General features: G+C 46.8%; 1 protein-coding gene across 3 annotated transcripts in view; it reads left to right on the forward strand.

Moving 5' to 3' along the window:
- LOC129125800 (vascular endothelial growth factor receptor kdr-like) overlaps positions 1-25399 on the forward strand; it is a 130007-nt gene that overhangs the window by 47663 nt on the left and 56945 nt on the right. For all 3 annotated transcript variants that reach the window (XM_054641447.2, XM_077185961.1, XM_077185962.1), the window contains exons 4-10: positions 2985-3112; positions 7359-7518; positions 8765-8901; positions 10348-10507; positions 11269-11386; positions 13633-13808; positions 24335-24485. In XM_054641447.2, the coding sequence (XP_054497422.2) occupies positions 2985-3112; positions 7359-7518; positions 8765-8901; positions 10348-10507; positions 11269-11386; positions 13633-13808; positions 24335-24485 (1030 nt within the window). The remainder of the gene's footprint in view (positions 1-2984; positions 3113-7358; positions 7519-8764; positions 8902-10347; positions 10508-11268; positions 11387-13632; positions 13809-24334; positions 24486-25399) is intronic.

Genomic DNA, 25399 nt, shown 5'->3' on the forward strand with positions numbered 1-25399 from the left:
TGGATGGCACAAGCTGGGATGGTTGGAGATGTCTCTGCCCATGGCAGGGATGGAACTGGATGGGCTTTAAGGTTCCAACCCAAACCATTCTGGGATTCTGTGACATTGTTTTCTTCCTTCTGCACAGAGTTCCACAGTTAGGGAGGGAAACAAAGCCTCCCTGGCCTCAGGGACAGACCCAGGTTCTTGACCTTCCCCTGCAGCTGCCTGGCCCTGTCACTGTCCCCTTACGGCCACAGTGCAGCCCTCACTCCTGCATGGGCTCTCATCTCAAAGCTGTAGCAGGGCAGCCCCACAAGCTGCTGCCACAGCAGAACCCCCACTCCAGGAGCTGAAATCATAGAATATTCCAGGTTGGAAGGGACCCCAAGGATCATGGAGTCCTCTTAAGTGAATGGCCAAACAGGTCTCAAAATCACAATCTTGGCTTTATTAGCACCCTGCTCTGACCAACTGGGCCAATCCCAGTGGCTCCCACAGGTATCCATCCACAGGTATCCCCACCTGTTCAGCAGCTCTGATATTGCCAATGGAAACAGAGAAGGAAAAGCCCTTTCATAGGCAGAGAACTCTCCAGGCTTGGGTATAAACTGGATAAAGCAGTGAGATAACACAAGTCACTGAGATAGCACAAATCATTGAGATAATACAAATCACAGCCATCTGCTCTAGGACACTCCACTGGCTTAGCAAAGAGGAGAACCCATAAAATAAAAAACCTTTTCCTCTTTTTATTTTTTTAAACACAGTGAGATTGATGCCCAGGAGACCCTACAACCCTGAGTGATTAACAATCACCACAGCTGAAGCCATCCTTTCCTTTTCCCAGTCTTTATCACCCAGAAACTGCCTCTTGCTGCTGCTAAGTGCATGGTGATTTTAAGATACCATCAAGATTTGAAAGGGTGATGGTAGAAAGCCAGATTTATCTAGTTTGGCTTCCAATTCAGATTGTAGCTTATCTGGGATAGTTTATCTGCAGCCCCTGGTTGGACATGTGGCAATTCAGGAGCAGGCTGCTATTAAAAATCAGTCAGGACTGAAATGCAGCTTCTGTCACATGCTCTGTAAATCCCTGCTTCCCTTCCCATCAGGGGGATCAGTAACACCATACCTGTCCTGTTGTCAGCTGGAAAAACATACATTAATTTTAGGTCCCTTGGGAATCAGAAAATTTGGTAGAGATGAGTCTTGGAGTTTTGGAAAGATGGTGGGGAATGGGTTAAATAATTATATTTTTTTTCCTGAACAGGAAATATTTTTGAGACATTTTATTCTGTTTTGACTAAGATGCATCAATCATTTCACAGTTCAATATTTTCCTGCCTTTTAGGATTATTTCATATTTGCTTAGCTGCCTTCTTTTGATTTATGTTACTTCTTAAACAAACACTGCTATTCTGAAATTCTTTCTAAAAATACTGGCAGAAATAATTTTAAATTCCGTGCTTCCATCTTCTCAGTCAAAATTTGATCCTGAATTGTGGATAGTTTGCTATCAGGAAGCTAATTTTTTCCCCAGCAAATTTCCTCTTGGCCTGTATCTTTATCCTATACCCTTTTCCATCCATTGTATACCCTCGTCCATCCCCTGTCACGTGGCACATTCCTTGACCTTCCTTTTCTCCACAGGACAAGAAATAATTGTGATTACAGTTCCCCTGACACCTTTTTGCACTTTGTTGCCAGTAGACAAAAATCTACTTTCTCTGCTTTTTCCTATCACAAATAACCCAATGGTCTCCTTTTAATTATCCAGTGTCTTCTTTTAAGTAGAATAAAAATATTGTCACTTTTGATACCTCCCAGTGTGGCTCAACTGGAGAGCAAGACTGCAGAGGGATTAAGCTGCAGGGATAAACACTAAACACATTTTCATAATGTGACTCAACAGGAGAATTTTGCATTTTTGGGAAAGTGCATGAGACACTGGAATGAGTATAAATATTTCCTATTTATTTTGGGGCTTGGACCAAACTACAAAGTTATGGTTCAAAGATCAGGTTTCTGAGCTCAAGGCTTGATTAGAACCAGGGCCTGCCTGACCAGAAAGTTCAGATGTGTATCTGAAACTTCCTAAATGTGGGGAGATTAGAGATCTAATGTTTTAATTCTAATTAATCTCTCTCACATAACGTTTCCTGCAATGCCCTTACACCAAAGCACAGCCAGAATAAACCAATGGTGGGGTAGAAAAGCTGGCATAAAAATCCAGCACTAAAAATTAGAGAAATCAGCCAGATTTTGGGTCTTTATCTGCCTTGGGCCCAGTGCTCATGCTCAGCCCCTTGTCCCAGGTCCACACACGACTCCCACATCTCTTACACAGTGCCCCAAGTGCCTTTTGTAAAACACCATCACCAGCTCACACATGGCCTGTCACACACACAGCTCCAACCAACACTTGCTCTCCTCCCAATGAAGCTCATGGTTCCTTTTGTCTGCCAAGGACAAAATTCCCAGTTCTCAGGGCTAAAATGAAGCTCCAAACCCCACAAGAAGCAGCATGGCCACTCTCTGTGTCCATCCCTGCCTTGGTGTGGTGGGAGTGAAACTGAGGTGGGTTGTGGAGCTCCAGCTCTGCACTGAGCTGATGCTCTGAGGGTTAATTCCAGCTGACAACCCTTGGGCATTTCCATGACATTCCTTAAGCAAAGGTTGTCATCAGTCAAGGAATGCATGTTGATATCCCCAGGTGAAGGACAGGAGGGCTCCCAAAGCCCAGAAGTATCTTGGCCTCCTGAGCTGGTAATCCATGCAGTTTTCATGTGTCTGCACAGAAATGTGCCACTCTGGGCAATTTCTGGATGAACATGGAGCTAAATGCAAGGAATTGGTCATTGGCTCTAACCCCTGTGTGACAGTGGCAGGATGTCACTGCATGTCCTCACCCCAGGGGAGCCTTTCTGGGCACTCAGTGCTCACATTGCTGTGCCCTTCCAGTGACTGAGCAGTTTTCCAAATCCATGTTCTGTTCCCTGCAGACTACAGGAATCCATTTGTGGAGATGCACCCAGAACACCCTGACATCATCTACATCACGGATGATAAGAAAACAGTGGTGATCCCCTGCCGGGTCACCTCGCCAGACATCAGACCCAAGCTCATCCAGGTAAGAGGTGGCTTCAGGGAAGCTCAGTTCAAGCTCTGGGCTGCCAATAAAATGGGGAAAACCAAAAAAATTAGGTGTATAAAGCTGGGTAAATTACATAAATAATAGCAAAGACCCTGAAAATCCACAAACATGCACCTGTTCTTGCAGTGTGTTACTGTTGGACTGGGTAAAAGAATTTTTTTGGGATTAGGCTGAGTTTAGCACATTTTTTTTACATTGTGGCTTGGTGTTCCTCCATAAATTGGCAGAGGTAGATGACAAAGCACTATTTTCCTTCAGAATTCTTTGCATAACACCTGGCTCTCTCTGAAAGGTTCTCTCTTTATACCTTGAACCTCCTTAGAACAATTGCCCATTTTTGCTTCATTTCATCAATTCAAACCAAGTTTCAGCCTTGGGAATAGATGGCTCCAGCATCCATTCTTTTGGCAGCAGTTCCACCTGAATGTCAAGGTTACAGCACAGTCTGTGCAGGCCAAGGCTGTTTGGGATAATAAAAATGGAAATTTAAGGTCTGGGCCCTGATCAGTCGATGGAGTCACTCATTTAAAGGGCTTCAGAACTTCACTCCAGAGTAGCCTGTCATGGAGTGAGGAACAGGACAGAAGTCTCCTGGCTCCAATCCTGCATTTTACATCAGGAACTCTGTGCCCTTCCCTTCCCCTGCCAGTCTGACAGCTCAGGAAATCCTGGAGGGAACAGGAGCTCATCCTGTGCCCCTTTTCCAGCCTGTTCTGGAGGGACTGTGAGGGATGAGGCTGTTCTGGATATGGCAGAGAGGGGTCTAAGCACCTCTGCTCCTCGTGGCAGTTCCATGCCTCAGATGTCCCCTTCTCCTGGGAGGCAGCACATGGAATCATGGAGGACTGGGACCTGCTGGGACCCATGGCACGTTCCCAGTAGAGGTGCAGAGGGACAGCAGGAGCCTTATTCCTTTGGAGATCTCTATTTTTAATTTCATCAGCAGGGATTAAAGTAGGGAAAGAGGCTCCTCTCCAGTTATCATTTTAGGCTGGATAAGTGTTACCACCCTCCCTCCATGACTACAAAAATGAAACATCCCTCTCTGATTTGAGCCTGCTTCACCAAACTCATGGCTGGAGCAGTGCTGCAGACCCTGGCAGCATCAGGGTGGCCTTGGAATTCCCATTTCCACGTTTATTATTGATGAGCAGCCCTGCTGTTCCTGCTTCCCAGCTGAATTCCCAGTCATTTCTCCAAACACAAACTGCAGCCTGGCTGCTGGAATGAAACCTCCACCTAAATCTTTCCCACAAAAAGCTGTCCCCAGAAGATTTCCCCCTCCAAGGCTGAGCAGCTGGGGCTCAGGGCAGGGAGGCAGAGGTTGGGCACAGCTCCCAGAGGAGCTGGGAGCTGCTGGGATGGGGCACCTCGGGAAGCTCTGGGATCCAGCTGTGGATGGCACTGCTGGCTTGGCCCTGGCTGGGAATCCCACTGATGCCTTCAGTGGCTGCCTGGAACAGAGGTAGACAGGATTAAGAGAATAAAGTGGGTATTTATTAAAAGCCTTCCATATGTTCACCTTGGGCAGTGCAAAAGCCTCCAAGGACACACCCAAGATGGACAATGGTCACGAGTTTTTCAGACAATTTCAAGTTTGGTCCATTTACATTTCAGGGGTTAATCCTCCAATTCCAGCTTCAGGCAGTGAGGTCATATTCCCCCAGTTTGCTCCCCTCCCAATTCACTTTTCTTGATACTTTTCAGGGCCTGAGGCAGTAGAGTGTCTGAATCTCAGGCCTAGAAGAACTGTTTTGTCTGACCAAAATGTGAAGACAGTTACTGACACTCTGGTTGGAGTTTAGAGTTAGACACTGATGCAGGGTTTGAAGAATACAAAAGCTGAAGTCCTAAGGCAGCACCACAGCGCTGGGAGGAAGCAGGGCAGGACAGGGGAGGAGGTGAGCATGGGGGAGGAGAGGTGAGCCAGGCCATCAGACAAATTTAGAACATCCTCTCCTTCCAAATTTAATCTCCAGGAGACAACTGGGCAGGGAGGACAACACTTCAAAGGGAGGAAAGCCGCTGTGATTTCCTTCGAGCAGCATTGACGCTTTTTTGTTTGATTGTTTAAATAGGTATTTGTGAATATTTTATGAAGATGTTTAATCTGTGTGTGGTGTTGAAAAGGGCCTCCTGAGTAAGGTTATTTTTCCTTCCCCCTTCCCCCAGGCACTGGGGAGCAGAGCTGCCAAACCCTGAAGTTCAGCTTTATCACGTTTTATTATTCTTGTGGAAAATGGACTCTTTGCCACTGTAAATTAAGTTCCTTATATTACCATTATACTTTTAAATCATTGTACTCTCTTTGAACATGCTCAGAGAAAGGTTCCTCTTGCTTATACTAAGCAGATCCTAGCTATCTTAATATATCACCTTTGTTATTAACAAACTCATGCTTAAGACACACAGCTCAGGCTTTTAATTTTGCTTAATGTGATTTTAATTCGGGGCAAAAAGAGCTTTTTCAGTCATGTCAGATCTGTTTAGTCACTGATCTGGTTCTGTGTGCATTTGCCACTTCCAGCTTTGACCTTCACAAGTGCTAAAGCAGGATTATGCCTCAGGTTTCAGATCTCTTTCTGTAATTTTTCCTATTTTTCCTCATGGTTCTAAACAGAGATGCCACAGCTTGATAAATTCAAAAGCATTTACAAGAGATCCTTGTTTCCTACTGCTGTCAGAACAAATGCTGCTCCAAAAGACAGCGACTGCCTGGCTGTGCCCCCTTCCCCATGCAGCATCACCAGTTCCTCAGCCAGAATTCCTCTGGGTTTGGTCCATGCTGGAATTGTAACAATTGACCCAAACCAAGGCCAGCCTTGTCACTTGTGTGTCCAGAGCCCCAAGCTGCAAGCTGTGTGGAACAGGAGGATTGTTTAAACTGAATCCAATTTTAGCTGCCCTGCCAAACCAGAGTCCTGGCTGCTGGCAGACAAACAGGAGCTGCCCACCACAGGAATAGGAGCAAAACTGTTCCATCAGGGGTGAAATTCTGCTTTCAGTCCCTTGGTTAGCTCCCAAAGCTGAAGCAAGGTCTCTCTGAAAAGGAAAACCTCCCCTTGCCTCACCTTTGAGCAGCCAGGATATGAGGAGGAGGAGGGAGAAGCAAATAAAGATAATTATCATGAGGTAACTGCAGGCACACTGAGGTTTGCCCAAACTTTTCATTTTTGGGGCAGAAGTGATCTCAACTCTCCCAAAGAGCATCCTCAGTCCTAAAGAGCCTCCCTATGTCCTGCTGGGAAAGCCAGAGCTTCCTGTGCTTCCATTCCCCCACCTGCAAACCCCTGAAACTCTCTGAGCATTTCAGGGACCTCTTTTAATTTCAAGTAGTTATTTTGTACATTATAATCCAGGATTTTCAAAATTTTTGGAAAGTAAATTACATTCCCTCTAGCAAGTACAGGATTTCCCTGTGTGTTAATAATAACAATAAACTGATTATTCCCCCCAACAAAAGCCAAGCTGCTCAACACTGGTGTTGTCCAAGGGTAGACAGAGGAGAGTTCATTCCCATTAAATGAATTTTTGCTCCAGTTTGTTTTCCACATTTGCCTTTTCTATTCTCACTTCTTCCTCATAAACAGAATTGAGAGGTTTTTTCAAGAATCTCACAACATTACAAGTGTTTATGAATTTAGACCCAAAATGCTTTAGTCCCTTTATTTCTGTGATTTACACTCCTAAGTCACCCAGGCTGCTTCCATGGCAATCCTTGGGGTGCTCTGAGAGTGTCTCCCCCCATTCTGTGGGACAATCTGGGGAGTGCCCACAGACCAGAGCTCATAGATAAGCACAGTCAGGTGAGTTAGTGACCAGTTCTGATTTTGGGAGAGTCTAACTTCATACATGTTTTAAAGTACAATGAGGAAAATGTGTGGTAGCTCCACGAGCCACTGGGAGGAAACACCTGTGAAAAGATCACCCCACAAAATTCTTATGAGATGGGCATAAGGATTTCCAAAGAAGGGATGAGGGAAATGAGTCCCACACATGAGATCTGAGAGCACTGGGACTCCTGAACTGGCTGCCCAAGTGTTGAGTTTCAGAGACACTCCTGCCTTAGGGAGGGCTTTCCTGTTTGCTCAGGCTGCTGCTGCTGCAGACCTGTGTGGACAGGGACCCCAAAGCCCTGGGGAAGGTCAAAGCCCTTCCCTGCCCCTAGGACAGAGCAATCCAAGGGCAATGGGATTCTTACTGCTGGTCTGTTCCCTTGCAGTACCCTTCTTCTGCAGAGATCAACTTCAAGAAGATGGTGTGGGACCCCAGGAGAGGCTTTGTCATCCCCTCCCACTCCTTCGTGCCCTCTGGGATCCTCACGTGCTCAGCCCACGTCAATGGCAGCGTCTTCAACTCCTACTACATGGCCCAGAGACTGGGTGAGTGCCTCAGTGCCACTGGCACCTCCTGGCTGTCCCTCCTTGCTCAGCCTCAGCTCTGTCTGATACATCTCCCTGGGCTGCATCTGTGGCAAGTCCAAGCTGGAATGCTAAAAGTAAACTCCTTCTTCCTTTTTTTTCTCCCTATTCAAGAGAACTTGGATTGGAGCCACTCTGGTTTTGAAAAATGACCAAGTGCTGAGGTGGTACAAAACAGGAGTGTTTTATTCAAACCCCACCAAGGCTTTGTTTGCTTGGATTGAGCTGTATTTACATTAAAACAACTGCTGGCTCAGGACAAAGCAAACAGCAGCTTTCTTTTTGCTTCTGGTCATTAACCACGTGTGATCATCGTATAAAAACCTCACTACACTGCTAATTCACATCTTTGCTTTTTAGAGATTTTCTCTGGGTGATTTACTACACCATTTCCCTTGGATTTACAGCTGAGCTTCATCTCATAATTAACATCTGAATTTGAAGCAACTAAACATTAAATTTTTGATTGCTGGGCATTTATATGAAACCAATTAGAATTTATTTTTCTTTTGTTTTCCATGTATGTTCTTTATCTCCTCATATATCTTCTATTTACTTGGACTTCATTCCCATTAGCTCATGGCATCTTTCTACACAATCAGCTCAGCTTTGAACAACAGGCTTGTAAATTTGTGTGGCAGCCAAATAAAAGTCCTGTAAATCTCTCTCTTTCTCCTTTTTACTCCTTGTTGGAGTAATTTTTTATTAGAATCATGAATGCAAACCTACAAAATCTCTTAGACCATCCCTCTGCACCTTAGGAAGGACCCAGGAAATCCCTTTCTGTCGTGTGTTACTGTCAGTGGCCAGGAGTGGTTTTGGTATTTGCACCAAAAACTGATGGAAGTTCAGAGCTGATGTGTTTAAGGCATTGACAAATGTGTAAGAGCAAGACTTGGGGATCCCACTGGGGGATTTGGAGATCCCATTCAAGGATTTGGGGATCCCATTCAGGAAGGAAAGGGAGCTTTTTGGGCAGGAGAGGGCAGGAGAAACACGTCTCATGTCCAGCAAAAGAGGATCCTCTCATTTTGAGTCCTTTGTCCCCTTTGGAAACTCTTTTCTGTGGAGCTGATGAGAGGGTTGGAGCATGGCACATGCAAGGGCAGCCATTCCTGACTGTGTCCATGGGAGCAGGGATCCAGTGGTGGATCCCAAAGTGATGCAGGGAGTGCTGCTGCTCACAGCTCTGCCTCTTCCATTGCAGAGGGCAGAATACAGAACCTGGCTCTGAAGGCAAGTGCCAGAAAGCTGCTGGTTGGAGAAACTCTCAAGCTGGAGTGCAAAGCAGAGACCTTCATCAACGGGCGCATTGAGTTCATCTGGACGTGTCCCCGTGGCACAGTGAGTGCATGGAATCCCTGTACTCCCCCTCCTCCCAAAATTCACAGGGCTGAGAAAGCCTAATTATTACTTATGCTGAAATTATCCAATCATTTATAAGCCTATCATTGATTGAACCTTGTGTTTGGATGAATCTAAAACTTCTCAGCCCTACTTGAACCTGCAGATTAAACTGCAAACCTCACTAAATAAACCCTGGCAAGAAAAGCCAGGCGTGTTTCCCTCTTTTTGGGAAGAAAAACTCCTTCATTCCTTCTGTCCTGGCTGTCTCACAGTGACAAGTCTCAAATGCAGGTTGTAAGCTGTCAATCTCCTCATCTATTTTGGTATTTATGAAGTAGGAAAAAGCAAAGGAAAACACAGCTGAACCTGTGGAAATCATCCCCAAAGAATGAAATGTAAATTCTGAGTCATGAGCTTTCTGTGGATACAATACAAAAAGTGCCAAATTTGAAGTAGAAATAAGTAAGAGACTTAACATTTGAGGTACCAAACCCTCTCACTTCTCCTAAAAAAAAAAAACCAAAACAGAGGGAGATCATTTCCCAAATCAGTTCCATTTTCTGAGATTCTATTCTTGGGTCTGTTTGGTGCTGATAATTAAAATAATTGGATTACTTTTCTTTTTAGTTCAGCAAAATACGCATTGTAAAGAAGCATCTAAGCTTTTTGGGAAGGTGTAAAATGTGATTCCTAAAAACTGATTAATTTTGATTTGTTTCCTTAAAAAAGAATGTCTGAGTTTGTTTCAGTGAGGAAACTACAGAAAATATAACATAGAATTTATAGAGGTCCAGCCACTACAGTGTTACTGAATGAATTTGGTTTCTTGAACCCCATATGGTGGAAAAGATTAGTTTTCCTATGAACTCTCCTTATATTTCTAACATTATAAATGTAAAACTTCTTGGCCAAATCTCTGGGATCAAAAATCCTATCGAAAGCGATAATGCTTTCTAAAATTCCCCAGGAATTTGCATTGGCACTTGGCTGTCATAATATATTATATTTCTGTCATAATAGATTTCTTTTAGAAAGCAGGAGGTTTTTAATACAGAAAAAATACTGACTGTGACCAACATAAATTTAAAAACCCTCAAAACCAAACCCTCGGAGCACAGCTCTGACCCTGCAGCAGTTTTACCCTGAGATTCTTGGGATTCGGTCCTGGAGAAGGACTGGGATGCATCCCCTTGTTTACCTGCCCAGAATTCACTACAAAGTGCCACATTTCCACTCTGCTTCTCTTTCTTATTAGACTTGATAATGAAACTTCACACAAGAGCTCTTCCTGCTGATCTGCCTTTTATATTATTTATTTCAGTGATGGGGAGATGTGATGGTTTTGATACGAATCACTGCTTTCCTTTACTGGCAGCCTTGGAAAGGGTGAACACAATAATCCAGTTTACTCTGCTTTCTGACCCTGTTTTTTGTGACTCCCAGCACCCCCACCCCAGGAGAACAATGGACCAGAGTGATGTGGTGTACAAAGCTGGCAGCAGCCTGATAATTGAAAATGTCACCATGGAAGATGGGGGCCTATACATCTGCAGGACATTCAATGCCACCAGGCTGGAGGCCAATGTCACTGTCACCGTGTATGGTGAGTGCTGCAGCCAAACCAGGATGGACCAGGAACCAGCAGTGCTCAGCTTAGAGGATGATGCCAGGCTGGAAAATCTGTTGATTGAAATGGCACTAGGGAGAAAGTCAACCATTAATCATCTAAAACCTCTAATTAGTCAATGAGAGTCAGCTCCCATGTCTTCAAACAAATTCAAGAGATACATTTAGATGGGATATTGGGAAGGAATCCCTCCCTGGGAGGGTGAGCAGGCCCTGGCACAGGGTGCTCAGAGCAGCTGTGGCTGCCCCTGGATCCCTGGAAGTGTGCCAGGCCAGGTTGGAGCAGCCTGGGACAGTGGCAGGTGTCCCTGCCATGGCAGGGGTGGCACTGGATGGGCTTTAAGGCCCCTCCCAACCCAAACCATTCTGGGATTCTGTGATGTCTGAGGGAGCTGAACTGTTTGAAAAAGCTGGCACCAAGTGTGCTTGCTGAGGCTCTGGAAAATCCATCCTGTGGGCTCCACATGGACAAGAGATGCCCCAGGCACTCCCCACAGCAGTCCAGGGGCAATGCAAGTGCATATCCTCTGCTTTCCATGTGAATTCCTTCATGTGGGAACAGCCCTTCCTGGCTGAGGCTGGGCTGCACAGGGGAGCTGAGGGAACAGCACATCCATTTGGTTCTGTGCAGGTCTGTATTGGAAAAACTCCCACGTGAGAACAGAGCAATCCCAGGTGGGAGCTCTGTGCTGTGGCAGAGCTGCCATTCCAAGTCTCCCTGCTCATTTCTCTCCCCAGAAAAACCCTACATCACGGTCTCACACAAGAAAGGGCCTTACTACGAGATTACCTCAGGACACAAGTCCCTGAAGCTGGCTGCCAAGGTGGACGCCTTTCCTCGGCCCACTGTCACCTGGTGAGTGCCCCAGCAACAGCAGGAATGCCTGGGCTCCTTTAGGAATCCCTTCTGGAACAGATCACCACCATTCCTCAGCCACCACACAGGTCAGGGATGGGAGCTGGGAGTGCTCAGAGCTGTGGGCTGAGCTCAGCTGAGGAGCTGTGGCTCTGCTCTGGGCTCCTGAGCTCTGGGAGGCTGGGCCAGCCACCCCTCATTCCCAGGAATTATTATCACTGCTTTAATTGAAGGGATGGGACCACAGTAGGGCTAAGAACAATATATTGCTCAGATAAACATCAGTCTCAAAGGCCATGAGATTTAAAAGAGCAAACAGCCAGCCATGACTCCAAGTAGTCACAAGTTCTTCGTTACAAGACAATACAGAACTTTCTGATCCAATGGGCAGTTGTCACAAAGTTTATTTTGCTTTTCTAACCTACCACCTTTACTCACTTCTGCTGCACTGCAGATACTTTTATCCAGTGGGCTACTACCACACATGCACACATATGCTTCTGTGGTAACATCTAAACTCTCAGCTTACTCTGTACAACTACACCCCTACACTACAAACCCTTCACCATCTTACCAATACAGTCCCTTACTTAAGGCATATTCTTACTTACAACTATAGAAACCTAAGTTTATCGTTTTTCTGCTTAATGTCTGTGTACTTTATTTTTACATCAATCCAAGCTTCTCCCAAGGCTGCAAATCAAACCCTTCAGTGTCTCTGAAAGCTTCTTTCTTTCCATTTCCCACACCCAGCCTGTGTTCTTCTCCTAGCCATGAAAGAAAGGTCACTGGAGGAAAAAAGTGTGTTTCACTTTCCCTGGACACAGAATGATTTGGGAGATGCAAGGAGAAAGCTCTTGGGGAAGGGTTTCCTGCTTACCCCCAGCAGTGGTGGTCAGTCTGCAAGGGGCAGGGGATAACACCAAAAGGACATACTTTTAACATAAGAAATTGCTTCTCTCCAGAACTTTTAAATAATGTCCTCCAGACCTGTGCCAACAGATCCTTGCAGTGAATCCTCCTGAGCAAACTAAAGGCTTCACCAGGAGTGCAATGGATCTGCTAAACAGGAGGGACAACCAGCAGCAACTCCAGGAGATACTCAAGTCTCTCTTTACCCTTTCATCACTTGTCCTCTCTCCTGCTCTGTCTTTAACGACCCCATCCAGTGGCTTTTACATCTTTAACCCATGAAATCCCATGGGACAGCTGGCAGGGGCGTGCCTGTCCTGGCAGAGAAGATGGCATTTCCCTGGAGCACCTGTCCTCAGCCAGCTGAGAGCCTGGCAGGCAGCAAAAGGATGCTCAGGGCTGGCCTTGCTGCATTTTATTAGCACTGAAATAACATGAAATTCTCTAATTTTAGTGGAACCAGTGCCAGGAGGTGTTTTTAATTGCTGCTGTTATTTAGGGATGGGGGTGTTTTGGGAGCTGAAGTGGGACCAACCCCTTCTCCCTGCCAAGCCTTTGTTCCTGGGCTCAGTGTGGAGATCTTTGGTGGCTGCCTGGGACCACCAGAGCTGCCTTCCCTTGGAGCCCCAGCTGTTGATGTTGGAGGCCTCTCAGGATGGTTGTTTTTATGGCTGCAAAGGAAGTTTCCAGCATCCTCAGGCAGTGGGAGATGCCCCAGCATCCTTCCACCAGGCCCAAAGCTCTGTGTGTGGCAAAGCCTGGCCTATTTCCTAACCATGAACCCACGTGTGGGGTGGGCAGTGGAGAGGAGCCCCTCCTGCAGAGAGATGCTGCTCTCCTGCCCTGAGGGAATATTCCAGGCTGGGAATTCCTCACTGACCTCCCTATGGACCAACCTTCTCCAGGTCACAGAGTTTAACTTTTTCAGACGCAGTAAAGGCTCACAGAGACATCCTGAGAGACAATTCTGCTGAAATCATCTCTTCCTTTAAAACTGGTGACACACATTTTGCTACTCCATGATTTCCTACACTTGGTGTTGCCCATCCAGCTTCATTTGGGGGCATTTAGATCATAGTTGAGCATGTGAGAGGCACTGTTCATTCAATAAAATAAACCACCTTTTTCCTGTGTGGAATGAATCCATCCCACAGCATTGGAGATGAGAATCAGTTCTGGTGGGGAAGGCTAACAGGAGTAAATATCCAATCCAAGCAGTGATTCTAGACCTGAATTTCCCTTGCTGGGATGACCCTTTAGCCCCCTAATGTGGGTGACTGGGTTTCTGAGGGTTCACAGGGACATGACAAGCCTTCATGGAACTTCCCAAACAGGTACAAGGATGGCAAACTGATCAAGGACAACCACACCTGCTATGAGCCAGATCCACTGAAATACAGACTGGGAATACGAGATGTGAGACCAAAACATGCTGGGAACTACACCATGGTCCTGAGCAACCCCAAATACGGCCTCTACAAGAACCTCACCATGCAGCTGGTGGTGACAGGTAAGGACTTGTTGTGTCTAATTCCTTCTGCTGGGTTACTTATCCTATTTTGTGTGATCCTACTGTGCCAGTCAGCAGGAATGGGTGGCACTTCCCAGGGTTTAGCACTGCCCAGAGATCACCACCCCCCTCAGGAACCACTGAACCCCTCATTTCAGCTGCTCTGAGGAGTTGGGGTGACCCTGGGTCATGCAAGTCCCTTCCCCTGGGACACTGCACCTCCCACAGCACTGAGTGCTGGGACAGTGGCTCCACACAGGGAGGTGGAAATGCCTGAAAAGGCCACAAACATCACATTTTTATAGGAGCTTGGGAGGATATTGAGTAGAGAGGTCTTAGAACTGGGGGCAGAGTTTCCCAAGAGAAGAGCTGGAAGTTTTATCCCTTGAGATTTAAAAGCAGCTTGGGCAAAGCACTGGAGAACATCTGCTGGGACAGGAAGGGTCCCAGTGGGGCTGACGGAAGGAACTGGAGGAGCTGCCCTGGCTTTTATGTCTGTCCATCATCCTGCTCCAGATCCATTTTCTAAATCTGTCTTTTCTGTTCTGTCACTTCTCTGCTGGCAGCATTGGAGGGACAGGTTCTTTTTCAGGGGAATTTGGAGAAAACTGTGGTGTGTGCTGAAGCAGGTTCACATGCCATAGAGGGAAAATAGATATTGGAATGCTATTTATTGGCCTCCCTGGGTGGATAATGCAGGGCAGAGCCACATTGTCTCTTTGCACATCCACTGCCTCTTTTAATCCATTGAATTTGGCAACAGAGATTGAATTATGAGGCCAAGTAGGAGTTCAACAAAAGTTAGCTCTGCTTTCCCTTTGTATTTTCCACTTGGGCAGTGAGTAGTTGCTGAGACAGGTTTGCTCTCTTTTCTGGAGTGAATTCTTCTCTCTTTACCCTCTTTACACCTAAAACTATTCTCAATTGTCCAATTTTTATATACTTATGTATTGTTGCTTCCAGCAGTTGTGTTTTTCTCATTTCACCTTTCAGAAAGGAATAATGCCTGAAAAATAGAAAACTTGTCACTTAGGTACATCTGACCTATTAAAAATGTTAAATAAGATATGATAGCTTAAAAACCTGAAATAAGACATAAATTAATGTGTGATTTAGGAAGGGAGGGAGCCAAAAACATGCTCATGGTCAGGTCCTGCAGCTCAGCTGAGCAGGAGGAACGTGTTGAGCTGCATCATTTGTCCACTTGAGATTGTTTTTCCACACAATGGTTTTGCCTCTTCAGAGAACGGAAACGTTTAAAGGAAGAGAAATGAAGAATGATAATAAACTATCTTGTCAAGGTAAATATTGGTGTTTGCACGCACAAGGGAGTGTTTCCTCGAGGAGCTGCTGTTCCCCAAACAGGCAACCAAAAACAAACAGAGCCTTTTTCTGTCAGCAAGAGTCTATTTCAGGATCAAACCACTCCTGCACAAGCTTTTCATGTCCATGGTTTGTCCAAGCTTGGGGCATCCCACCCCTCACACAGTGCAGCTCATCCTCAGCCTTTCCAGGGGTCAGCCCAGCAAGGGCTTCATCAGCAATAATTATTTAATTGCAACCCCCCCATTTCTCAAAGTCCAGCAGCTGCAGGGGTGTCCCCAACTGTCCTGTGGTGATGCACAGGAAAACCACAGAGCAAGTGTCCCTTTTTTTGTGACAGGAAGTCAGGGGATGAGAGCAGAACAAGGAAAGACCTGCCTGGGGTGCCATGGGTGAACACTGAGGCTGCAGACAGGGAGGGTTTGCTTGGCTGCAGCAGGACTGGCACCCAGCAGCAGGGAATTCTGCCATCCCTGCAGCACCAGGGAATCCCTGCAGCACCACCCTGATGTGCTCTGTGTGAAGCACTCAGCCCAGGAGAGACTGGTTTCACTGAGATTCATGTGGGTAGAGCCCAAAAAGGGCAAAATGGGCTCTTGAAGCTGCTTCAAACTGTCCTTTCTCTTGTGCTTCCCATCAGAGGGCAGGGACAGCTTTTTCAGGAGCTGCTTTTTCAGATCTGGGATTTCCTTTCAAGTGCACTCTGAAGCTCCAAACTGAAAGCAGATTGGAATTTTTCCCTTAACTGTCCACAAATAACCTGGCACTTTATCTCCAGCCATCATGACTGATACCTGGGTATCACACCTGAATAGATTAAATTGCTTGGAGTTTCAGCAGACTCTGAAACAAGAGAAGGAGACCAAAACACACTTTGTAGCCCCTTTCTGCAGGGATTATCTGAAAGAAACCTCCTCTGAGCTGGAGGTGTGATTAATGTCTCTGCTCAGAACCAGAGGCAGCCTGCAATTACTGAAGCTGGGATTTGAACACAGGGATTAGTGGAACTGATGGAAAAATCCTCTTGGGCTTCAAGTGGACACAGTGGGTGGAGTATCAGTTTTGCATGGTGTCTAAAAGGTGGAGCCTGCACCTGATAAACCTCCTGCTGAGTAACAGCCACCTACCCTGAGAGTGAAGAACAATTTCTGTTTGAATAACAGCATTGCTCCCCAAATCCAGGGCCAGCCTTTCACTTCAGAGGTGAAGCTAAGGAAGGGAGTGAGTTCTGATCCACCCTGTTGAAGAGAAGAGGGAAATTTCGTAAGCAGACTTTGGTATGAGGAGAGAAATGCCATTTGAAGGGTTTCTGTTGCTGCCTGGGGACACTGCAGTGCAGAAATGATCAGTAATCACACAGCCCCCTCTTCTGAGAGTGTCTCCACAACAATCCATCGTTAATGTGTCCCAGGTACTCAGCTGGCACTCAGTGTGCTGTGACAAAGCCATCAGCTGCATTTTTGGGCTGGGTGCAGAGGAAGTTTGAAGTTAAAATTGTTGTGAATTGTTTTGCACAAACAAAGCACAAACAGCAGCAGGGCTCGAGCCTCAGATTGCTCTGTATGAATTTTGGCAGTGTGTTTTAGTCACTAATAATGGCAGCAGAGGAGAACCCTTTAAGCAGGATGAGAACAGGATCAGAAGAGCCCTGCCTGAGCCCTGTGGGCAGTGTCTCTCCTGACCTGCTCTGCTGCAGCTTTCCTTGGAGTCACCTCCTGGGTGTTTAACTGGGAGAAATCCCAGAGTTCTGCCCCACTGTGGGCACAGGGTGTTTCACTCCATGGGAATCAGTCAAACATTAGGAGCTATTTCCCCCAAAGCTTGATTTGGTCACCAAACTGAGGAGTACCTGCAAAGGGATCAAGTGGAGAGGGAGCAAAATGGGCAAATAACTCCAGAGCTGCAGGGTGGGAGCTGAGAGAAAAAGATCCAGCAAGGAACTGCCTGGCCTGGAGGAGAATCGTGCAGCTATTCCAAAAATGCCTCTATAAGAAGGGCTTAGCTGTGCCTCTGGTCACCCCTGCTCCCTCTGCAGCTGGAATTTATTCTTGCAGGAGCACATATCTCCATGTGGAGTCACCTTGGCTCCTTGTAGGACTCATGTCCCCAGGAGGTAGCTGATTGCATTTTCAAAACACTCCTTCTTTACATATTTACACATCAAACACTGTCCAAGAAGCGGTGGGTTGCTGTGGCTTTCTTTTGTTTGATTAAATTCTTACCGAGAAAAGCTTCAAGAAAATAATGTCCTGAAGAATTTGGAAGGGAGGGAGCAAGGAGAAGGAACAATCCTAGCAAACAGCTGGTGGCTGAAAATCTGAGCCAGCCAAGGAGGAGAAATGTGGGAGAAAAGAGTTATTCCAGGCTGGAGTGCAAAACAGTCTCAGAACAAAACATAAACAACGCCCTCAAATCTATTTCTGGGCAAGCAGACTGTGTTTCATCCTCAGCCTTGTCCAACCCCTTTGTGTCCTTCAGGGCTCCTGCTGAGCCCTTTTGGAGCAGCCAGCGGGCTCTGGCCACCACCTAGGGAGTGAGGAGAGTACTGAAGCACGAGTTAATTCAGAAATGGGATGAATAAGCTCCTTCACCACTTTGCCTTTCTTCTGTGTCCCAAAGTTTCTCTCCTGTGCTCCCTCAAGGCTCTTCCAGCAAATACTGCTTTGGGTTCCAGCTGCTCCAGCCAACTGAAGTTGCATTCCCTCCTAGAGTCCTTGATCCCCCAAGCTTGTGTTTTATCTGTAAGAAAAGCAGGATTAAGGGCTGGAAATAACCTCCACAGCAGGCAGCAGAAACTCAGGCTGCTGTGAATTCCCCCTCTCCAGGGAAGGGCTGGAAGGAAAGGGGTGCAGGGGACTGGTCACACCTCGATTTGTTACCAGGCAGGAGCAGCTGCACAGCCCTGAATGATGCACATTGCCCTACTCTGTAGTCAGGCCAGCTCTTCATATTTTGGTTTAAAATTCAAAGGTGATTTTGTGCCTGACCTTCCTTGGCTTGTAGGGGATGAGTGGACATCAAAGGAGTCCCCAGTGATCTCCACAAAAGCCAGGAAATGTGTGGTGGAGAACAAAACCCCATCACCTCCCCCAGAGCCAGAGTAGGGAGAGGGGAAGAGCCTTGGGGATGAGGTGAATGCAGCTGGGCTATGCCAGGGCAGAGGAAAATTACTTTTAGGGTGGGGGATCTCAGCTACAGCCAGTGCAGGACACAGGGGACATCCCACAGTCCCTTGTGTTGTGGAAGGGTCACCAACATCCCTGAGCTGAACACTGAGGAAGAATTTTGTTTGGATTTTAAATCCAGCTGATGTTCAGCTGAAGGACTGAGCCACAGCAATGCTGTCCCTTCCCCAGAGTCCTGCCAGGGCTGGGTTTCCTTTGTGGAGCACATCCAGCTCCTGCCCAGCTCCTCAGAGGATGAGCCACTCAGGAGAAGTCAAAACAGAAAATTGAATTTTCCACCTCCTGGGCCAACTGAGCTAAACTAGAAATCCCCAAATAAAACCCATCCAGCCACTGTTCCAAGATGTTTCCAAGTGCAAGGCTTTGCTTTTCTCCTGGGTTCTGGGAGCAGTGTCTGTATGGATGCAGGACACAGTGCTCCAGTCACGCTTCCAGCCTCAGCCATCAGGCACAGGCAGGAGAGAAACAACTTTATCTGGGGGATTTATGAAAGAAAAAGCACAAGGAGGCTGCAGCAGCCCTTTCCTGCACATTTAGGAACAAATCCTGAAGAGTTTTCTCCCTGATATCATCCAAACCCTGCACACTTGCAGCTCCCAGGAGAGCCCCTGATGAAGAAGTCAGATGAGCTATTTTCATTTTGCTGGAAGTGGCCAAAGCAATTTTAGGAGGAGGAAGGTGGGGGCCTGCTGGAGCTTGCCAGAAGGTTCTGAAGCATTCAAGTCACATCTTTGCAGCAGCAATCTTGGTCTGACAGCTCCTAAAACCCACAGTGAGGGGGGAAATGGCAGCTGGGGCTTCCCATGCTGTCCCTCAGCCAACCTGCAGGTACATTAACTGATTTTTGGAAAGCAGGCAAAGGGGACAGAGAGAAAAATCCTGGAAAACTGCCTGCTCTGCCTAAAATGAGCAGCTCTTCATTACACATTTCCTTCTGAACTCTGTAAGAAATAAGATGGGGAGAGACAGATGAGAGAAACCCCTTTTTTTGCCCCAGAGCTGCATTGGGGGTGAATGACAGCTCTGGGAGGGCACTGAAAAAGAGATTTCTTCCTGCACTGAGAAGAGAGAGATCCAGAAGTGACACAGGTCAGAAAAACCCACTCTAAGTACAGGTCACCAGCCACCCATTCCCCACTACCACTGGATTTCTGATATTATTTGTGTAATTCAGATGCCCAGACTCAGATGCCCCCTTCTTCCAGTAAGACCACGAACTTCCCTGAGTTACTCCCTACCTTAGCTCTAGGCCAGACATTAACCTGAGACCTGATCTCAGTTGGCTGATCCTTCTCAGTCAATCCTGATTTTTCTTTTTATGTGGCATTTTTGAAATGTCTGTAACTAAAGTCAGAATATGGATGCATTTTGTTGCCATACCTCTAGCTGCTATTTTATTTCAATTAATATGGCACTGCAAACCAAGCTGCACTGCCATTTTAACACCAAAATTCCCTGGGGGAAAGGTCAAATTCCCTGTGATTTTTTTCTTATTATCTGTTCCTCCAGGATCCAAGTGCCTGCTTCTGTCCCAGCCCTGGCATTCCCAGCCCATTCCAGAGGGTCACAGGGGAGCAGCTGGAGATGAGGCAGGGGCACAATCCTGTCCCTAATTCTATTCCTGGCTGTGGTGTCTCACACAGAGATTTTGGGCACAGTTTTCAGCTGTTTCCTCTCAGATACTGTGGGGACAGGGCTGTGCACCCACCTGAGAGCAGCTCTGGGTGCAGGGCATGGGGAAAACAACAAACCAGCAACAATCAGCCCCAGAAAAACTCCCAGCCAAAATCAGCCAGGCTCAAACACAGTGCAGTGGTCAATCTGAAACCAAAGTTGTGTTTTCAGGTCATTTCACCCTTTTCCTTTAAAAAAAAAAGGAAAGGAAAGGAAAGAAATGTGAAATGAACCCAGACAATTTTGTCATTTTGGTTTTTACTTCAGGGGAAATTTCACCCTTTCTCAGTCCAAGCCTGCACTAGCAAGTTCCCTCTCTACCTTACAGAATATTCACTTGTATTTCCATTAAGTACTGTGCAAACATCAGATAGAAGGCTCCCAAGTGCAAATATTTTTTGGGAAACAGAAAAGATAAATGGAAAACAAGTTGCAGCTCCATCAAGGGTTTTAATGAAGCCCCCTGTCCAGCAAAGTACCTAAGGCTGAGATTAATGCTTCACTGGCCTCTCTATGTTATTTTAATGATGTGCTTAATGTGAAAAGATTTTCTGAAGCAGTTTAAATGGTAGTGAGGAAGGTGCATAAACAGCAGTTCAGTCAGAGGGCAATGAAAGGGATGCAAAGTTTCTCACGAAAATGCAGAGAAACTTTCTCTGTGCTGTCCTCTATATTTGGATGCTCCTTAGGGTGACAGGTGTAGAACCCCTCATGGCACCTGCAAGGAATTTAGGGAGAGCAGAGTCTTGCAGAAGGGTTCATGTCCTAATCCTTGTTCATATTATCTGCTCCTAATGCCACAAATTGGAGATAACAGCAGCGAGGAAGGTGAGATTTGCATAATGCTGATCAGCTGGAAACCTGCAGTAAGCAGAAGTGCTTTTTGATTGCATTTCCCAGTGCAGCAGCAGCCAAATCTTTAGTTATTCAGGTCATCTCTCACAGCAGCAATTGCACCTCTGCAAGGCCAGCTGGGGATACAATCACACTTGGAGCCAAAGAGGATGAAAAGCCATTTCTTTGGATACATTTAAAGGCATCTGCACAGCCCTCCTTCCCCACACAGCCAGGGACCAAAAGCTTTTAAGGTTTGTTTGGCTTCTGCTTGAGAGTGCTCAGCCTGGGGAGGGCCATGGCCAAGGGCTGGGAGGGGCTGGGGCAGCAGGTCCAGGGAGCCAGGGTGGGATAGAGAGGCAAGGAAGGGATGGAAAGAGCTGCTCTGGCAGTGCTGGCAGAGGGATTTGTACCCCCAGCCTGACCCACACTGGGCATGAGCAGGGGTAAGGGTTTGTGCATAGCCCCTGTGCTGCCCAGTGAGCAAATGTGAGAGAGAAGCTCTGCCAGGTGCACCCTCAGGGATGCCAGGCTTTGGGCTCCAAGCCCCTCTGCAGGCTGAAGTGAGAGCCTGTCCACAGGGGACACTGAGCAGGTGCCAGCCCTGAGGAACCAGCCAGTCTGAGCCAATCCAAAAGGTCAGGCCCACCACAGAACCAGCTCTGTTCACAGCTGTTAGCACAGATTAGATCATGGCTGTAGAATTCTGAAAATATGGGATGAGATTGGCAAGAATGCATGTACACCTCAACAGGGATTTTAACATTCCTTTTATACACTCTACTACAAACCTCCAGAAACAATGAAAATTTTCATTTAAAAACTTTTAAACTATTAAAATCAGGTTTCCATCACCTATGGAGGCAACTGCTGTAAATAGGATTTGGCCCAGCAAGGGGAAAGGCAAAGCTCAGCTGCCAGCAGGGGCATGGTCAGAGGTGAAATGGCCATGGCAGTGGGCAGGGGGTTGGAAAGGTTTCACCCCAGGAATGTCCCCCACAGGAGGACCCCACTTTCACCCCCTAAACCCTCAGTGCTCCAGGGCCAGCACCCTGCAGGGACAGGGGAGCCCTGGGGCATGGGGATCCTGCTCCCTGTCCTGTACAGGTGAGCAGGGGCATCTGCAGGGCCCTGTCCCTGTCCCCATCCTGTACAGGTGGGTCACCTGCAGGGTCTGTCACCATCCTGTACAGGTGGGTCACCTGCAGGGCCCTGTCCCTGTCCCCATCCTGTACAGGTGGGTCACCTGCAGGGCCCTGTCCCTGTTCTGTACAGGTGAGCAGGGTCCCCTGCAGGGTGACACCACCTCCACCACCCCCTCTGCAGGGGAAGGGCACAGACACTTGGAAAAGTTCTTCAGTCTCTGAATTTGTGCCCACAGTCAGCCACCACCCCACCTGTGTTATGTGAAAGAACAGATGGGGAGGCATTTCCCCTCACACTAAAAAAAAATAATTGCTTGATCATAAATAATGATTATTTCAATTGATGAATCATTTGGAATCATTTTAGGTCTCAAGTCATATTTAATAGTGCTATAATTGTGGCATGAAGAATTCACTCCTCAGTCATGTATGTGCTTGTTAGAGTTGGAGTAAGTTTAGTTATTATTTCTTTTTTAGAAGGACAATTTAGATGGCAGTCAACCAAGAAGATAGAAAAAAATGTCCTGATATTAAATGTCTGTGATCAGTCCTTGTCTCCCCATGCTCTTTCACACACACAAACATCAGTCCCCCTGCCCAAGTGTGTGAAGCTTTGCTTTTACAGCCCAAACAACAACACTTGAGTAACCTTTCACACACCACGTGTGTAACCTTTCACACTGAACTTGGAGTCTTTCTCCAAGTGCAATCACACTTGGGAGGTCAGGCCACACATGTCGAGCACAGGATTTGAGATGAAAGGAGAAATGTACGAGGTAATAAAAATGTGCTTCCCCTCCTGGGAGAATTTACAGAATTATTTTGATGATCAGAAATAATTTATTGATGGGAAATGAGATGCTAGGTAAGGAAATTCACTGTTGGTCCCAATAGTTTGTCCTGTGAGTTGCTCAGGAATCTCGAAGCATGTGGAATCCTATGGCTCAGCTCAAGGAGAGCCACACCAAGCAGGGGCCAGCATTTGGGTTTCTCAGGGGAAATGTTAATCAGGACCTCCTGAAGGTCCTTTAACAGCCAGTGTTTTATGACAGGATGGGATATGAGTGAACCTACTCCAGTCAATGCTTCCATGGGGTGGAGAAGGAAATACTGATGTGTTTTCAGGCACTGGTGAGGTCAGAAGATCTTTCAGAGCTTGACCATGAGAAATGCCAAGCGAGAGTCCCAACAAGACACAGGATTCAGCCTGGTCAGTCCTCTCCTAAAAGGGCTGGAAGGCAAAAAAAAACTATTTTAAAAAAAGAGGGAAAGGGCTCAAGATTGATGAGGTGGGCAATAGCTCATATTTACATATCTGGGGCCCTTCTGACAGCAGAAAAAATAAGTTAGCCCAAAAAATAGAAATCTAATCTCCATTCACTTCCCAGCTTGTCAGAAGGCCTCGGTGCAGAGCAGCCCCTCTTGGCTGCACAGGGGTGTCCCACAGAGGGACCCCACCAATAAATCTGTTTGATTTCCTGTTATGAGAAGCAGACAAAGAGATATGGCCAGGGATGGGCAGAGCTGTCTGCACAAGGGAAGAGCCTGTGCTTTCACCCCAGACTCCAAGCCACCCTGTGTGAGGTTAGTGAAAGTTCAGTTCACTTTGGGGCTTTTTTCCCGTTCTTTCTCCTTTCCGTGCCTTCCCGTGGGAGCTGCAAGGAGACAGGACAAAGCAGTTCTTTCCTGCTGGCAATGAGCAGGCCTGAAAGTGTCACAAAAAGTTTGCTCTTGGGAGATTTCCAGTCTGAGGGTGTGATCCTGTGGCCCCTCCAGATGTGAGTAATGCCGTGACATTTTTAATGGCATTCACCGTGCTTGGTGAGAATTTCTTGGCATTTCTCTCCAAGTGTTTTTCCCACACCACTCTTTCCTCACTCTCTTCTCCCCTCCATCCAGTGCACATTACACACACACACAGAAAAGGAAAGATTCCAGGTGAAAAAGATGGTTTTTACCAAAGCCCTAAGGACCTGGTGACTTTCAAGCAGCTACTTGAAAAGGTTCCTCTCAGGCAGAGACATCACCCCTCCAATTCCATTTTGCCCACAGTCCAGGACTGATCCTGATCCTGCAGCCAAGATGTGACTAAGAGATGTTCCATGGCATGAATTCTCCAGAATTTCAGCAGGTCCTCAACAACATTTGAAAGGGATTAGGATGAATGTGGTAGCATTGCAATGTGTTTTGTGAAATACCACAACCAACACCCTTGTTTCTGTGAAGGAATATTTTCAGAACTGCTGGGAATTCCCCAGAACATCAGGAGCCTCGCTGCATCATCACTTCTCCCAGCAAAATGTTTCAAAGCCTTTTATGGATGTAAATTTGCTCATTTGAATTTTGTGGGGTTTTTTGTCTTTAGAGAGACCCAAGATCTATGAAAAGGAAACAGATTTTCATAAGGTTGTGAAGGTGGAATTGAGAAGCAAACATGAAATCCAGTGCACAGCAAGTGGGAATCCTGAGCCAAGGATTGAGTGGAAGTGGCAGCCCTGCAGCCTCACAGATACCCTGTAAGTGACTTCCCTGTGGATGAACATGTTCCTGAATTGTTGGCTATTTCCAGTCTGGTTTTCTTTCCACTCCATCCAAATTATCTGAGCTAAAATCACAAGCAGAGTGAAGATCTCCAGGGTTCTGAGCCCAGCTGCCATCTGGTTGTGTTTGTGCACCTTGTGTATTACCTGAATTGTGTTAAATAAGTTTAAAGTGACTAAAGATCATTGAATTTTCCTTTACCTTGACCAGCCCCTCTGACTTTCCTTAGCCCTGTTGAATGCTGTGAATATTTGACAAAGGAAAACCAGCAGAACGTGTGGGCAGAGCTAACACACCTTTTTCCAGACAAACCTGCTGAAGGCTTGGCTTCCTTAAATCCATATGGGATTCATGGCACTTCCCAAGGGCTGTCTTCACTCTGCCCTCTGGGCTCAGGCTCCTGTGGTGAGAGGGAATTGGGTCTTACTGGGGACCCTTCTGTGCTGCAGGCTGAGGTGTGAACAGCAAAGTCACAACAGCAGCAAAGTCACTGGGTCAAAGCTGCCAGAGAGGAAGGAGGCCAGGGAAAACCAGGATGCTTTGGGGATTTGCCTGTGGAGACATTCCCTTTGCTCCTGCAGCTCCCTGAGCAGAGGGGTCTGCAGAGAGAGGCCTGGGCTGGTGCCCATTGCTTCCCTGGTAGCCCCTGGGCATGTGCAGGAGCCAGGTCCTCCACAATTCTGACCACTTCAGCTCCTCTCTGCAGTGAGAGGGATGAAATCAGGTTTTCCACCCATTATAAAAATGAAGACAGATCTAGAAAGCAAGGGAGAAAATTACTGGGTAGTGGATTGCTTATTTTCTCACTCATTTGTTGCTGTGAATGGCAAGCCATGAGACAGGAAAATCAGAGAGAATCCTTCCCCAGTGTTCTGTACAGCACAGGGAT

Source organism: Agelaius phoeniceus, chromosome 14 (assembly GCF_051311805.1).
Source record: "Agelaius phoeniceus isolate bAgePho1 chromosome 14, bAgePho1.hap1, whole genome shotgun sequence".
NCBI lineage: Eukaryota > Metazoa > Chordata > Aves > Passeriformes > Icteridae > Agelaius > Agelaius phoeniceus.